This window comes from Aspergillus vadensis (genome assembly GCF_003184925.1).
Source record: "Aspergillus vadensis CBS 113365 unplaced genomic scaffold BO88scaffold_1, whole genome shotgun sequence".
Taxonomy (NCBI): domain Eukaryota; kingdom Fungi; phylum Ascomycota; class Eurotiomycetes; order Eurotiales; family Aspergillaceae; genus Aspergillus; species Aspergillus vadensis.
Window position 1 is genome coordinate 3,196,058 of NW_020292039.1, and position 15,438 is coordinate 3,211,495.

General features: G+C 48.4%; 7 protein-coding genes across 7 annotated transcripts; 3 read left to right on the top strand and 4 right to left on the bottom strand.

The window, feature by feature from the left end:
• Positions 1–1,007: 1,007 nt before the first annotated feature.
• On the top strand, positions 1,008–2,448 carry BO88DRAFT_400749 (putative zinc metallopeptidase). Its single transcript, XM_025705667.1, has one exon. It carries the CDS (start codon positions 1,020–1,022, stop codon positions 2,364–2,366), a length of 1,347 nt encoding a protein of 448 aa, XP_025568924.1. The 5' UTR covers positions 1,008–1,019; the 3' UTR covers positions 2,367–2,448.
• BO88DRAFT_400750 (NAD(P)-dependent alcohol dehydrogenase) lies at positions 2,407–3,568 on the bottom strand. Its single transcript, XM_025705668.1, has one exon. The coding sequence runs from the start codon at positions 3,507–3,509 to the stop codon at positions 2,472–2,474; it is 1,038 nt and encodes a 345-aa protein (XP_025568925.1). The 5' UTR covers positions 3,510–3,568; the 3' UTR covers positions 2,407–2,471.
• Positions 3,569–4,600: 1,032 nt separating this feature from the next.
• On the bottom strand, positions 4,601–5,993 carry BO88DRAFT_461154 (uncharacterized protein; the record flags this gene model as incomplete). Its single annotated transcript, XM_025711137.1, has 2 exons — positions 5,497–5,993; positions 4,601–5,445 (listed from the first exon to the last, which is right to left on the bottom strand). Exons 1-2 carry the CDS (start codon positions 5,972–5,974, stop codon positions 4,601–4,603), a joined length of 1,323 nt encoding a protein of 440 aa, XP_025568926.1. The 5' UTR covers positions 5,975–5,993.
• Positions 5,994–6,305: 312 nt separating this feature from the next.
• BO88DRAFT_461156 (uncharacterized protein) lies at positions 6,306–8,460 on the top strand (the record flags this gene model as incomplete). The annotated part of the gene is made up of 5 exons (XM_025711138.1): positions 6,306–6,890; positions 6,940–7,091; positions 7,157–7,222; positions 7,294–7,909; positions 7,967–8,460. The coding sequence occupies exons 1-5, from the start codon at positions 6,329–6,331 to the stop codon at positions 8,458–8,460; spliced, it is 1,890 nt and encodes a 629-aa protein (XP_025568927.1). The 5' UTR covers positions 6,306–6,328.
• Positions 8,461–9,335: 875 nt separating this feature from the next.
• BO88DRAFT_440407 (uncharacterized protein) lies at positions 9,336–10,337 on the bottom strand (the record flags this gene model as incomplete). The annotated part of the gene is made up of 2 exons (XM_025709779.1): positions 9,336–9,857; positions 9,933–10,337. The coding sequence occupies 2 exons, from the start codon at positions 10,335–10,337 to the stop codon at positions 9,336–9,338; spliced, it is 927 nt and encodes a 308-aa protein (XP_025568928.1).
• Positions 10,338–10,914: 577 nt separating this feature from the next.
• On the bottom strand, positions 10,915–12,029 carry BO88DRAFT_327995 (uncharacterized protein; the record flags this gene model as incomplete). The annotated part of the gene is made up of 2 exons (XM_025702533.1): positions 10,915–11,947; positions 11,995–12,029. The coding sequence occupies 2 exons, from the start codon at positions 12,027–12,029 to the stop codon at positions 10,915–10,917; spliced, it is 1,068 nt and encodes a 355-aa protein (XP_025568929.1).
• Positions 12,030–13,145: 1,116 nt separating this feature from the next.
• On the top strand, positions 13,146–14,068 carry BO88DRAFT_328705 (uncharacterized protein; the record flags this gene model as incomplete). Its single annotated transcript, XM_025702569.1, has 3 exons — positions 13,146–13,343; positions 13,400–13,761; positions 13,822–14,068. The coding sequence occupies 3 exons, from the start codon at positions 13,146–13,148 to the stop codon at positions 14,066–14,068; spliced, it is 807 nt and encodes a 268-aa protein (XP_025568930.1).
• Positions 14,069–15,438: the final 1,370 nt, after the last annotated feature.

Genomic DNA, 15,438 nt, shown 5'->3' on the forward strand with positions numbered 1-15,438 from the left:
GGACTGAGAGCCCGAACCAAAGACACATACTGATGTTGTGGGTGAGCTTTCTGCCGGTGAGCCCTTGACAGTCACTGATCACGCTTCTTGGATCGCGGCGATGAAGCAGACGCAGCGTGCTTTAGGACCTGATTGTCGCCTTCCGACCGCTAAATACCGCGCCACGAGTGAATTCTACATCAGACGCGCTTGAGCAATTTGAGGGGATAATGGCAGGTTGATCGGACACAGTTATGAGAGTGATACTGTGGAAAGAATGAATGGCAGAATGACAAAGTAGGGTATTCCTACAATATTATGTTCTGTCCTAAATACTGCCAGGGTACAGGCACGTGAATGATAATGACCCTGCATGACAATCATCTTCCGATGCAAAATACCATATATCCTCATTCATCTGTCTTTGTAAGGAGATGCTTAATTTTATAAGATTAGGTTAGTCACTCAACAAATTGATCGCAGCAGCGGTCTTCGGGTTAGACTGATTGGCCAACCAGGTTCGCTACAATTTCCAATGACATGTATTCATGTCGATCAAACCCCGGGAAACAAACGGAAAGGCCGGCATGACGCTGCATGCTTCCATGGTTCTTGTATTCCCGATAGCCGAGCTACTAAACTGGGGGAGATAAGCATGAAGACAGAACCGCTGGGGGCGGAGTTCGATTGGAAACGGAGAACCAGCAGTGGCGCATTTAGCCGACGGGGTCCGAGGGCGTCATCCTTTTACTCTTAATTGTTGGAGTCGTCCGTCCCACTCCAATCATTCCGGCCACTTTACAATGGCAATGGCTCACTAGGCCCCTCCTAACATGCTATCTTCGGCAATTGTGTCTATCAAACTATGGGGCCAAATTCCCCTTGAGGCAAAGCACACTTTACCCCGCTTGCACCCAGCCAATTCCTCGGTGAATGTTCGAAAGGGCCAGCAGTCTCCCATAAGAGGCGTCTGAAGGTTACCCAGAAGTTCTATCCACAGACAATCAATTAATCTCAATTGAAGCAAGCTCCTATCCAACATGCAGATTCGACACGCAGGTGAGTATGCCCATTCAGTCTCCCAATGCGCGCAATTCCAGTCAATGAAGCTAATGATTGACGTCACAGCCTCCGAAACGGCCTTGAAGGACATACTCGAGGAAGCCCGTCCTGACTTGACGCCATTCGAGGACATCTATCGTGATATCCACAGCAATCCCGAATTGTCTTTTTGTGAAGAACGCACTTCTGCCATTGCGGCGCAGCATCTGAAAGAACTCGGCTACGAGGTACATACACACATTGGCGGCTACGGCGTCGCGGGCGTTTTGAAAAATGGTGCTGGTCCGACAATCCTACTTCGAGCAGACATGGATGCACTCCCCGTGCAAGAGAAGACAGGACTTCCTTACGCAAGCACGAAAGTCGCCAAAAACAAGGATGGGGTTGAGGTCCCCGTCATGCACGCCTGCGGTCATGATACCCATGTCGTCAGCCTGATGGCTAGTGCCTCCCTCCTACAATCCGCCAGAACTCATTGGACGGGGACTCTGATTTGCCTATTCCAGCCAGCAGAGGAGCTCCTATCAGGATCCAGGGCCATGATAGATGATGGTCTCTATGACAAAATACCCGCTCCGGATGTGGTATTGGCAGCGCATGTGATGCCACTTAAAGCCGGCACAGTGAGCGTCCGCTCTGGTCGGCTACTAACCGCTGCAGATTCATTCAATGTGCGCATCTTTGGAAAGGGCGGTCATGGTTCGGCGCCCGAGGCATGCATTGACCCCGTTGTTACCGGAGCGGCCATTATCTTGAAGCTGCAGACCATAGTAGGGCGCGAGGTGCCTCCGGGACAATTGGCGGTGGTCACCTGTGGCTACATCCAAGCTGGCATTGCGGCCAATGTCATCCCGGATACCCTGGATTTCAAGCTCGATGTGAGGACATGCGACGACTCAATTCGCGAACGCGTAATACGTGCGATCAAGCGCATCATCCGCGCCGAATGCGAGGCGGCCGGCTGCGAGAAGGAACCGCAAATCGACCATATCATGTCGACCCCGGCCACTATCAACGACCACGCTACCGTGCGAGCTTTATGCAATACCTTTGGCTCTTACTTCGGAAAGCGACTCATCGAGTCTGACCCGGCAGGTGCCAGCGAGGATTTCTCCCTACTCGCTAGAGCTGTGAACGCGCCGTACGTGATGTGGACTTATGGCGGGATCGATCCAGAGACATGGGATAATGCAGTCAAGAATGACGCGATAAAAGATCTCCCGAGTAATCACTCGCCATTCTTCGCCCCAGTGATCCAGCCCACCCTTCAAACCGCCGTGGATGCCATGTCTCTCGGCGCGCTGACATTCTTGAAGCGTAATTGAATCTGTCACATAGCACCCACCCTTCCTAAATGAAATCAAACACGACGCCATGAGATAAATGCCAAACAACCCACACCATTCATCCCCACACTATCCCCACCCCCCTCACGACCTCTCCACCACACGGACCACAACCTTCCCCCTCGCCCTTCCCCCGCGCAGCTTCTCAAACGCCTTCGGCGCATCCTCAAACCCAAACACACTATCCAACACCACCTTCACCTTCCCCTCGCCAATCAACTCCCCCACCTTGGTCAAATCCTTCTTATTACTCTTCCAAAAAATCGGCACATACTTCATCCTCCCCCCACCCAAAAACCCGGGCCGAATAAACCTCACCGCAAACGTAGGCATCCAGTTCGCCCCAACCTGGGTAAACACACCCCCAGAGACCATGAACTTGTCACTCTCGCGATACAACTCCCACGGCTCCCCCACATGATCCACCACCAACCTAAACACCCTCCCCTTCGCCTTCACGACCTCCACCACATTCTCCACCGTATAATCAATCACCTCATCCGCCCCCAACCCCTTCACAAACTCCACATTCTTCCCCGAACACACGGCCGTCACCTCACACCCCAGCGCCTTCGCGATCTGCACCCCGTAGATACCACACCCACCCGACGCTCCCACAATCAATACCTTATCCCCTGCCCCCGGTGTCACATACGGCGCGATGGCCTGCCACGCCGTCTGCCCCGCTACTCCCACCGTCGCGGCATGATCGACCTCCACCCCCTCGGGGACTATCTGTACGTGCTCGGCTTCAGCGAGAACGTATTCAGCCAGCGGACCGAACTGTGTCGGAAGGGGGAGCGTGCCGTAGACGAGTTTGCCCGGGGTGAGGGTGGAGGGGACGCTCGGGCCCGTGGAGACGATTTCGCCGGCGAAGTCGAGGCATGGGCTGGCGGGTTTGCGGATCAGAAGGGTTGATATCACGGGCATGGCGGGGACTTTGTAGTCGGCTGGGTTGAGGGCGCAGGTGTGAACGCGGATGAGGAGTTGGGTGTTTTTGGGCGCTGAGGGGGTAGGGGCGCTAGGTGTGAGGGTGAGGTTTTGTTCCAGGGTTGGGTGCGTGGTGCTGTAGAGCCAGGCTTGCATTGTTTGGGGATGGGTAGGTGTGGATGGGGATGTCATTTTGGGTGGTTGTTGATGATGACGATGGTGGTTGTTTGTTGTTGCTGTGGAGTGGTGATGGAGATGGAGATGGAGATGGAGATGAAGCTGAAGCTGTCATGTTGCGTTGCATCGGCCGGATTGGGATTAGTGCGGTTGGATGGATGACTGGTTGCCGCGATAAGATAAGACGTCATTGACTGCTGCAGCTGTTTATCCATTTCTATACCCAAAGGATCTGGTGTTTCTGTAGAGTTAAGTGATACCAGAAAAAAATTGAGTTATTCTGTATTATTATTTACAGGTCCACAAATACGTTGAACTGACAGGTTACCGTGGAATGACAAGGAGTAGCCGATATTCCTCCTGACCGTGTCACCGTAAGCCCACAATTCTGGCACCACCATCTCAGCGTGCTATAGACACAAATGAAATTCTTTTTCTTCTCTCTCTGCCCTCCACAGACCGAAATCGTGAGCCTCATAATACATAAAACATAAGCGAACCCCTCCCAGTTCCCATATCAAAACCATAAACCCTCAGCCAAGCCAACCCAAACCACCCCCATTTTAAACGCGCGTCCACTCAGCACCACACCACCCCCAGCAAATACGAGCACAGCCCAACGACGCAGGTACCCAAACCCAAAGCAAATCATGATATTCAGGGGCCTGTGGGCCCCCACATACACGGCTGATAAACCGCTACCCGTCAATCATGGCCATTTGGCCCCAGATTTCGGATCCTTCAGAAACGTCTAGACCCCATGTGTCGCGTGGACAGGCAACCAACAACTTTCTTTTTAACCTTGTTTGGGTTGTTGATGTTTGGTCTGTGCGATCATGATACGAGGGGGATGTGAGTTTGGCCCCTGGATTTCTGTCGGATGCGGTGGTGTGATTCTTTGGTGTAGGGTGTGTGGTTTTGTTGGTTCTTTTGGGAGATTATTACTAGGCTGTAGGCTAGTAGTTTTTTATGTACAGCTAGTGCTTACTTATGATGTGTGGACGTGTTTCGTTTCTAGTAGAGTATATTGCTGAATATATCAAAAGCTGACAGATGTTTTCTTTGAAGTGCTGCAGGTTCGCCATTGATATGAGATAAGGCCCAGATCAAGCATGCATGGTTCGCCAATTAATGCCGCAGTCAGGGCAGTTGAAGAGCTCGTAGCCGTCGTCTTTGCTGTTAGGGACCAGCTCAAACTGCAGTTTCACTTTGACCTCTTCAAAAGCCTGGCCAATTGACCGCTCATTGTCTCCAATCGATCGGTCTAATATCTCGCGTTCACACGGCTTCGCTATCTGGAAGGTGACCTTTTCCAGGTTTGGTAAACTCCCTCGCGAAATCCAATTGTAGAGTATAATCAAGGTACGCCAATCCGGGGGGTTCTTCGGAGTGTATAGGAAAAGCACCAAACGCTTTAGGCTCAGAGGAAGCTGACATCTTAGCTCGGAGCTCTTCCATAGACATATTTTGGCGTTGTTCTTTGGATCATATTCCCCGGTTCCTCTCAATGCATCGGGTTCAACGGTAAGTTCTTCCAGACATTGGAGGGCCGTGAAGTCTACCGGGGGATTATCCACAACTCCTGGATAGAAGTCAATGTCAAGACTCAGAAGCGAGTCCGCTTGATTCTGAATCATATCAACATATATTTGCCGGTTCGGCATAAGATTCGTGGGCCTGTAACACCAAGGCGCCCCTTTATAAGTCAAATGTTTCAAGGCACGGGGCAGCGACAACAACTCTCCCATCGCGGAGGGCGACACATCACAGCCAAACATGTTCAATTTTTCCAGTGGCGTCGATCGTTGTGAAGGCACATGATTCTTCAGGCTCTCAAATTCGCCCCCGACTATGGTCAGGTCTTGGAGGTGCGGATGGATCAGCACGGCGCCCCTCAGACTAAAGTCCCAAGCTGGCTCATTGGGCGCAATATCATCCATGATCATCACACCTGAGGAACGTTAGCATATGAGGTAAGATGATGATAAAGGGTTTGGCAGACATTTTGTAAGCGAAGGAAGGATCTGCGAGCCCGGCACAGCAGATTGGGCAAAGAGAGTGTCCCATTTCTCGGCTTCGGCAATGACTCTCTCATATCCCCCAATGATTTCGTCGTCTTCTTCTCGGTCTGCGTCGAACTCGAGTCCCTTGACGACAAGCGTTCGCAGGTTTACGAGACGCCCGATCGTCGGGGCGAGGGTTTCCGCATACAATGGATAGTACTCCTCTTCATCTTCAACATCGACATAATGATAGTGAATTAGAAGCTCTTTAACATACTCGGCACGGACTGGTACACAGTCCAGCGCGTAGGTGAACTTTTCTCCGTCGTGGTTACGCAAGTACACCGACTGGTACAAAATGCGCTCGACGAGCGGTCGGAGACGTTGGCAGACCCGCGCGAGGCTGGCGAGAGAGCCACGCGATGTCTGCGCCAAGATGGCTTCCAGAAGCTCTTGTGGTAAGTCAAAGATGTGCATGTGGATCAATTGATTCAGGTTGTCTTGGGAGTCTTGGAAAGATGAAGTTCGGTGGGAAGCCGACAAGGGGTAATTATTAAGAAGCGGGTTAGGCTGGGGGCGGTGGCTGATCCTACCAATTCGTGCCCTAACTTTTCCCGTTCGGATCCTTGCTGAGCCTCGCGGTTTGGCCCCAACATTGAAACATCATAGCCCCCAAACGTTCGGCATCGAAAGGGTCAAGAGGCATATACCGACAGATGAGGAAGAACGTGATGTCGCCAGCGTAGGATAAATACCTGCTTGGTGCCCTTGTATTTGTTTTGACCATCACACAACCAACTCTCATACAATCATTTAACTTCCTTTTTCACCATGGCTGGTTCAAAAGCTGTCGCTCTTTTATTCCTGTTGGTTAATCTAACCACAGCCTCTGTTATTCCACGTGCAGAGGCCTCATCGTCAGCGGTTGCTGCCAGTGCGAGCGCGAGCGCTGAGGCTTCCTGCTGGCGATACACACTCCCTACCACTCTCACGGAGGATGATATCGAGCAAAATGAAGATGACACCACCTCGTCGACCAGACGGCGGGGCCTGAACTACTTTGATCGCCGCGATCATACCAAGACTGAAAAGCTCGGTACCTGCGACTTGGGGCAGACGATCTACAAGCCCAAATACTTTCGTTCAAAGAATATCCAAACTAGCCAAAACAAAGTCAGCGGTTATAGCTTCCTTGGGTACTTCATTCCCAAGCTAGACACCTGCGACGCAGCTGTCACGTTCACGACAATTGCCAATGCAGCTGACGTTCCGCAAACAACGGCTGGGTACTGGGACGATGTTAAGGCAAGTGCCCAACAAAAGTACCTCGATCTGGGAGCCCAGATCAACAAGAATAACCAGGAGATGCCACACATCAATGTGGATCATGTTTGTGAGTGGTCACTTGTTTTAGAGTCTATGCATTATCTAACTATTTCTAGACGAGCTCCAAATCCTTGATGCCTTCTTGACGGCTATGATTGACGAGTACAAGTTCTGCGACAGTTTCAAAGAATGGTTCCTCACGATCGATTCAACCTTCAAGAACAAGCAAGGAGTGAATAAGCCCCGACTCCAGAAGCTCTACAGTTATGTAAGGATATATAACCGGTTCAATTAACCCTATATTGTGATTCCGGTGGCTAATCAGAATGCTAGTTGCCTGGTGAGACGTATCCGGACCTGGTGGCCATGGACAGTCGTTTGAATTCGTACAAGGCACCTGTGAGTTTAATATGCACTACCCCATTATCATTCCACTCTACCCAACAGATACTAACTGACCATCGGCTCAGATGTTCGGAAGTGAAGAGTTGAGCGGCATGGCTTCGGTCGACGGCACCGGAGACACCCGCCAGGGCAGCGCGCTGAGCATTATGAACACTCTGGCAGTGGTTGTCTCAATGCTCCGCGACAACAGCGTCGCCACCTACTTCAAGAACGCCAACACCCGCATGTATAAAGCTTTCCTTGGGATTGATGACCTCATGAGCCAACAGAAATCCTGCAACCAAGACCTCGACCTCCCGCAACCCAAGAACGGCTGGGCCAGTGCGTACGAAAGCTGGATGGATAAGTTCCTGAGTACCCAGGCGGCGGCTGTCTCGACCCGCATCTCATCAGTTTCCGCACAAGTCACTAGCACCGAGGCTGCGGGGGCCAAGAACGTCTATGGCAAGGCGCTGGATGCGTTCAATGAGAAGTACCCTACTGCATCATGGAAATGGGACAACGGCAAGCTGCTGGACTGGAGCGCAACTGACGGCACTGCCTTTGCCAAGCGTGATGCCTCGTCAGCGGCTGTCTGTACGCCCACGGCTACGCCGTCCTCCTCGGCAATCAAGTCCCACTCTGCTTCTAGCAAGGCCACGCCGAGCCAGACTGGAACTGCAAACACGGCTTCGGAGACAGGTAAGTCCTCCTTATAACACAGGAAGAAATCCATCGCTTGATGCTCATATGTTTCAGCTTCGCACACGGTCAAGTCTACTGTGACATCGTCCTCGCAGAAGGCGACGATCACGCCTGCGACAAGCACTTCCACCAAAGCAGAGACTACAACCAAGAGCAAGCACGGCTCTGGGTCTTCCGAGGCAGCACAGACTACCAAGTCTACTAGCAGCAAGCCGAAGGATACCGACACCGCAACGACCAAGTCTAGCTCGTCGTCGGCCAAGGATACCGCGACTATCACCAGCACCAAGACCACATCGACGGCTACTCCTGACTCGAAGGATACGAGCACCAAGGATACCTCGACTAAGGACACTTCGACTAAGGATACCACAACTAGCACTTCGACTTCCACAAAGACCAAGGAAACTACCACCTCCACCAAGACTTCCACCACGACCAAGAGTACGAAGACGGCTACTAAGACTACTACCAAGTCTTCGAAGGAGACTGAGGATTCCTCCTCTTCTTCTTCGTCTTGCAAGAAGAAGAAGTGCAAGAAGGGGTAAGTAGATAGTATCCAAACAGAAGAAAAGAATTTCGGCTAATCAGCGGTATAGCAAATGCACCTGTGTGTCCTAAATAGGGAGAAATACTACCTAGGGGTAGGAGATGCTGTGGAATGATGCTGATGGGGAGACATTCATGTATTTTTTTCTTTAGAAGCTGAGGTGATCTGTTTATTATCAAGGACTTGTCTGTTAATGTTATCTGTACATTCATACACCGGTAGGATTAGTTTGGAAGTTCAAATGGTCTGCATAATAAGGGAGACGCTACATACCTTATTGGGGAAGCCTGGCTTTGAAGCCAGCACAGCCCCTACCGCCTGCCTGGCAATTGTGTACATATCTGCCTGAAACCAATATATACTACCTAAGGCAGAATCTTAATGCCTCGGGCATCAGGTACCTCAGAAAGTATCTAACGATTCGTTTCTAATCCAGGAGCTTTGATTTTATACGGGTAGTAATGCGAATATGTGTTAAATCTACAAGCTTTCGCTAAAGTAGAATTCAGCGCGATCTCCCCTCAGCGGCTCCCGGCCCAATAACCTAATTCTCCTCAGGCACACCAATCAGTCATAATTTGTCGGCTAATTACTATGACTTTAGTCCACAAACAAAGTTGCAACTTTTCATTGATGTGCGCGCTGGTTTGTAGGATATCATGAAGCAAATCTAGTTCCGGTCTCAAGGTGTCAGGTGACCGTATCGTTTGCGGTCTCAGATGCTTACAGCCCAGAGTGAAAGTTGGTGGAAGGTAATTGAACGATTGGAAAGATTCATAAGACTTATGTTATGATAAACATTAGTTACTTTTAAGAGGAACATGTTTTCAGTCCCCAAGCTGCGCCCTCAATGACATGGATCTCTCATCAGCCTCACCTCATGATTTGTACCCCAACTTTGCGGATAACCAATCCAGAAAGCCACAACGGAGAGCTCAAGGCTAGGAGCATAAGAATAAAAAGTGCATCCGTGCTAACATTGGCTCCAAATGGTTCGCCAAATATCTTTCCGTGTTGGACTTTTAGGTCTCGCTCTTCATCTTTCGTCAAAAGCAGAATGCGATTGATCTTTTCCATTCTCTCCTGCCACCTTTGACGGTATGTTTGCTCCAATATCTGAAGCTTGCGAGCTCTAGCCTCCATGATCTGTGCTTTTTCTTTCTCAATTTTACTAATCTTACGCCTTAAAGACGCCTCGAGAGCTATCAAATGGGCCGCTCGGCTTTCTTCTGTCGGCTTTTTCTGTTTCTTCTTTTTCGGCCTATTTGACGGTCCTGCTTCTGACCAAAGGATTTTCTGGCGCTGGTATAGTGGTGACTCACCGCCCAAAGCGATGGTTTCTGTATGACGGTTTGATATTCCGCTGAACTCAGTGTCATCGGGATACCAAGTGACCTGACATTAGTCAGACTCTAACCCTGAATATTTTCATTGAACTTGATAGTAAGTATGGTTTTCAATCAAATATACCTGTTGGATGTTATATCTTGATGCAGCTCGACTTATAACACACTGGAATATCTGGTCAAGCTCCTGCTTTGTCCCTTGCAGGGCCAACATTCTTTCCTCACTCAATGCAAGATGGTGAGCCATGACATTCCGTATTTGCTTCGATTTTTTAAGTAGGTTTGAGAAATATTTTGCGGCTTGTTTGCCTAATACACCACGGAGCCTGCTGCCAGGCTGGGAGCAAGCACATTCGAGGGTATCGACAATTGCCGGGAGGTCCGCTGCCTGGTGACAATAATATCCTCTTTCTTCGAGGCCATCCGGGTCGACTATTTCTGAGAGGATATAGCCTAAGAATTCCAACTCTTTGGTCCACTTAAGGACCTGTTTGTGAGATTCGAGGTATACATCAGGTTGCTGTTGCATGTTTAATACATGGTAAGCTTGAGGGTTTTATTCTGGTGATAAGACTCAAGGCATTTAATTCATGAAGCGAGAGCAGTTGATGCAAATGCACTTAGTGTCGTCATGTTGAGATCATGAACTAAGGTTCAACCGGATGGATGCGGATGTTATGGTTGGGGTAGAGAAACACGAGGGTATCACCAGAGAAGATACGAGCAGACGGGAAGGTGTTGCCGTAAGCTCATGGTAGCTATACACCCATTTTTTCTTGGCCAGGTAACCAAACACTCAACCACCTCCTGATCCAGCAGGCTTTGGTCAAGGCTTTGGCTGCTATATGTTGATTTTTGAAGTCACCATTACTCCCTGAACATATAGGCTAGGCCCTTATCGGCAGCCTTGTCGGATTTCATACTAGCTTGGTCTACTGTTATACAACCACTGTTTCTCATTCGCTGCACGCAACGGAGTGTCCATTCTTATTTCCCCGAGTATATAACGAATCTCAGCTCTAGCCAATCGCCATCATGTAGTATGAATGAAAAGTTTGAGACCGTCCGCTCAACGATGTAGTGTATCAAGTGGAAGCAATCCCTGATTACACCTTTCTTTTTGCCTTTCTATACTTTCCGGAAATCCCTCGATTCCAGCTATCCCACTCCATCAATTCTTTCCTCGCACTATTGAGCTGGGTCACCTGTTCATGAAGATCTAGACTCAACTGATTTATCTGTAAGTGAAGATCATCAATTTGTTCCACCAGAGTTTCGGCACCTATCCCACTCATGTTGAGCCGCCTGGCCAACTTGTGCGATAAGTCCACCATGAATTCACCACCCTCTGCCATAATTTGATCGAAGCTCTCACTTTCCAACCTAGTGTAATTCAATGCAACATATTGAGATAACAACTTCCGAGCAGGATTATCTTGAAAACTCGCTCCTGGTGTCGAATCGTAGACAATACGGATGGCATCTGCGAGATACGGAAACACTGCCACTGTTTCTGTATCGATGATAATAAGAACCTTTGTGAGACGTTGCAGTGCGAAGTCTTCAAGTTCACGGATACAATAACGATGTGCGAAGCAATATACTTTCGCATGGATTAGAATTTCAGCGCCAAGGCGATCGTCAGGATTCGGAGATGCTCGATAAGTGCAAGTGCCTGCAGCAGTATGGTTATTATCTGCCGGTAGGCCAGCCTTGAGGCACCGGCTCAAGGGTGTTAGTGGTCTGTTAAGTGTTTCTTGATCATCAGGTACAGACTCGGGTGTAGACGGCTCGATTCCAGTAGGAGCTATGAACAACATTAATATATCACCGACATTAACTTCAGCAAACAACGCCCTACCTTTGCTGTCATCTTCGTCTTTGCAACCATCATCCGGAGTAACTTCCAACTGCGGGACGTAGTAATCTTGCGTATAAAGGTAGCTTAAGACGCATTCGACAGTCTGCTCATCAAAATCGGACCAGTCAATTGGACTTTCATCTCCGTGCTGCCTCCATGGCCCTTCGATCCGCGCACTTAGTGCCGAGTTTTTGCACCATGACAAGGCTTCAGGATGGACAAAATAGGAGCTCTTAGCACTCCCTACAATCACCTGGATTGGTGGTTCTCGGAATATCCTTCGTCTATATCAGTGATGCTCATCATAACGAGGAGAGATGTGTACTTTGCGTAGAGTGAGGTATTAGGTCGTGGCTCCATTTTTGACTAAAAGCGAAACATGGGTTCTGTTGACAGAATATATGTAGAGGGTTTACATGAGTTTGGATCATTGTTCTCCTTCTTCTTTTATCAGCATGACGTGGCGTTATAACACAGATGTCAGCTACCCCGCTTCGATAGGAAGCAAGGCTGCAGACCCTTTTGCTTGCCGCCGACGAGGGTGAGGAGGGGTAAAACAGTTGGCAAGCCTAATTTTCATGTGAGTGCATGTACAATCCCCCTCGCAGCCTCATATTTATGCCCAATTCTGTCGACATCTTGATGTGGCCTAGATTTATCCAAATGATTTGGTACATTGCTTAGCATAGCTCCTACGAGAGAATCGCCGCACTTACCCAACCAATGGCGAATGTAAACCAGCCGGATTGATCGGATTCCACTGTGAAGGCTTTCCTGGAGACTAGGCTACAAAGCTGCAAGGCTGATACTCGACCAGGGATAACCCAACTGCGCAACCAAACATATCAATAGTGCGAAATTGATCAACTATCAGTATTACAGCCTTGCAGCTGGAGCTGCGAGGCTTTAACGCTCCCTTGTACTTAGATGTGGGTTAATCGTCGTGTATATATTGTCCTTAGTATCTTCTGGCAATCAATATGAGGGTATTTCAATTCACTGCTACTCACCCCTTCGCAGTCAAAATGCAAGTTGTGAGCCAGCCTACTCGAGCACGGCTTCGACCACGATATGATGATGGAGACCTTCACAGCAATTCAGCAGACTATCTCACCGTGAACGGAGTTCTGAATCAGTGTTGCCTCCACTTCATTGATATGTTGAGGATGCATGCACACCTTCCGAGGAACTCACGAGAGAATTACATACTTCCGGTCGTCAATACTAGGGGTATTCATGCGCCCCCACCTATAGCAAGCATTTCGGTGCCTAATACTTCCCAAACGTCGGGGCGTAGGATTCGGCGCGTTCGAAGGTATGATCCATACTCGAGAAACACAATCAAGCATGAAAGTCAGTGGTTGAGAATGCCCCAGGCAAGATAGCTCGGACACTCTATTCAAGCAAAATGCAACGGACCGCCCACCTGGTCCCCATGAAATCCGGAGAAAGGAATTGGGAGATTTCTTCAAGCCGATGTTTGAGAAAGACTCCTCCGTGATATTTATCTGTTGGGGCAGAAAAGAGCGCTGTCAGATTGTTCCGGTGGTGATCACTGACCCAACTGATGAGGTTACCGCGTGGCAAGCAATTTCCCGGGAGTTTTACGCACAGAGAGGCGTTTGGGCGAAATATTTGCCATGGTTTTGTGTGAATAAGGTGGAAATCGTTGATGTATGTGGCTCCTAAACATCAAAATTGAGGCGATTATTCTGATTGCAATACCAAAGATTTCTATTGCAGGGCAGAAACTGGCCAGTGGTCGTCGATCGACAGGCATTCAATATGTTGGAATATATAATAGTGAAGACATAGTTACCAGACGGAAGCATTTGGAACAAGTCGTCGCGGATTACGAGCCTCAGGATTGGCCTTGTCCGTATGACATTTCTACAGGGACCGTGGTCTGTCTCGATGATTGTGTAACAAGCTATGCGGATTATGCAGAATGCCCTGAGAGGACTAAATTCCGGGCGGAACGTGAGCTCTCGTTACTCCGTCTTCGGCCTATATTTACCCATTGCTTTCTGAAAGCTGAGATTGCTGCACACAATCACCTCCTTAGCAGGGAGGGATTAATACATGGTCATCAGTAAGAGACTCCTCCGTCCGTCAATATCTATGATCGAAAGTACTGATCTTCAATCAATAGAGATATCCTGAGAAAACTCAATGTTTGGCATTGTCCGGAGTTGGGTGAAGTTCAATTTCGCGGCTTGATGATCGGCGACAATTGGGAAGGCAATTTGCGGCATATGGTGCTACTCATGGCAGTAATACTAATCTTGCTAAGCGTAGCCATTGCAAGGTTGGTATTCCATGGCTGGGATATAGCATGGGCCGTTGGTGGCGTCTTCGTTGGGTTGTTAAGCCTGTTGCAAAAGGGGAAGAGTTGGTAGCTACTATGCAGTGGGAATTAATCACCGATTACATTATATGATGATAAGATTATATGCTTGAGTTGGTCTGTCTCCAGGGCTGTAACATATTCGATTCTGGGAACATATAACTCTGTCAAAATAATGTAGTACTACTTAAGACTCTTTCATAGTAGCTTCATGGGGGCTGGTTGCTCTACTAGTACTATGCTAGTATAATATATATTTCAACTCAGCGCCACTACCAGCGGGCTGTGTAGGGGGGAGAATGGCAAGACTGAGGCTGAGAGAGCGAGTCCACCGTGCAGACTTGGCTTGCTGCAGCAACGCGTGGCTCTTTACTGCACATCCGTTGGCAAAAGAAACAAGTCATCGACAGGAAGTTGAGTGGCGGTGATTGATTGAACTGATTGGGGCTGCCAGGGACAGGGGGTCCCATGACATCCATCTTGATGTGGCCTGGATTTGGTATATTGCTTAGCATAGCCCCTACAAGAGAATCGCTGTACTTACCCAACTAATAGCAAATTTAAACCAGCTGAAGCTATCAGATTTTACTATAAAATTTTCCTGGAGACAAGGCTACAAAGCTATAAGACTAATAATTAATTAAAGATAACCTAACTACGTAACTAAATATATTAATATTATAAAATTAATTAATTATTAGTATTACAGCCTCGCAGCTGGAGCTGTGATACTTTGATGCTTCCTGTACTTATATATGGATTGACTGTTGATAATGTATTCAAAGTAGGCCACTGGCATAAGTTGCCAGGAGTTATGGCTAGTTACACAACCATTCAAGATATTTACTGACTAAAATGCATAGTAATTAAGCATTCATTTATATTTTATGTAATAGTAATACCAATATATTTAAGCTGTATAGAAGCTACATTTTAGGGCTACAACTAGTTAAGGCTTATTTTATAGCTATTCACTACTGTAGAAAGCTCATTACTTTTCTTTCCTAAACTATCAGGTAAGAGCTACTGTGTCTGTTCCTTTATCATTTCAAGTAGGTTCTCCACATTTTCTTCACTGTCACTTCAATCTTTCTTTACTACCACAACTTTCTCATCTCTCTCCTCTACATCTCTCTCTCTTCTACTCTCTCTTCCCTATCTCTCTTCTCATTAATCTATCTTTAACACACCTACCTGCACCCCCCTTCATTTACATCCCTTGCGTTCATATCTGTTCTCTCCTCATCACCTGTCACTAAATATCTGCTGTCTTGATAGATTCCCCTGCAGAAAACTAACCCGTCAATATGGAAGACGACGATATTGATGATATCATCGATTGGTCGGGCGGTGAGTGAAAGGCTTTTGCAGATGACATAAGGACACGGTACTCATAGTATGGACGGAACAGGCGCAGACAAG

Bases quoted from the DNA above. Each gene is read 5' to 3' on its own strand.
- BO88DRAFT_400749 (XM_025705667.1), top strand. From the start codon at position 1,020: ATGCAGATTCGACACGCAGGTGAGTATGCCCATTCAGTCTCCCAATGC.
- BO88DRAFT_400750 (XM_025705668.1), bottom strand. From the start codon at position 3,509: ATGACATCCCCATCCACACCTACCCATCCCCAAACAATGCAAGCCTGG.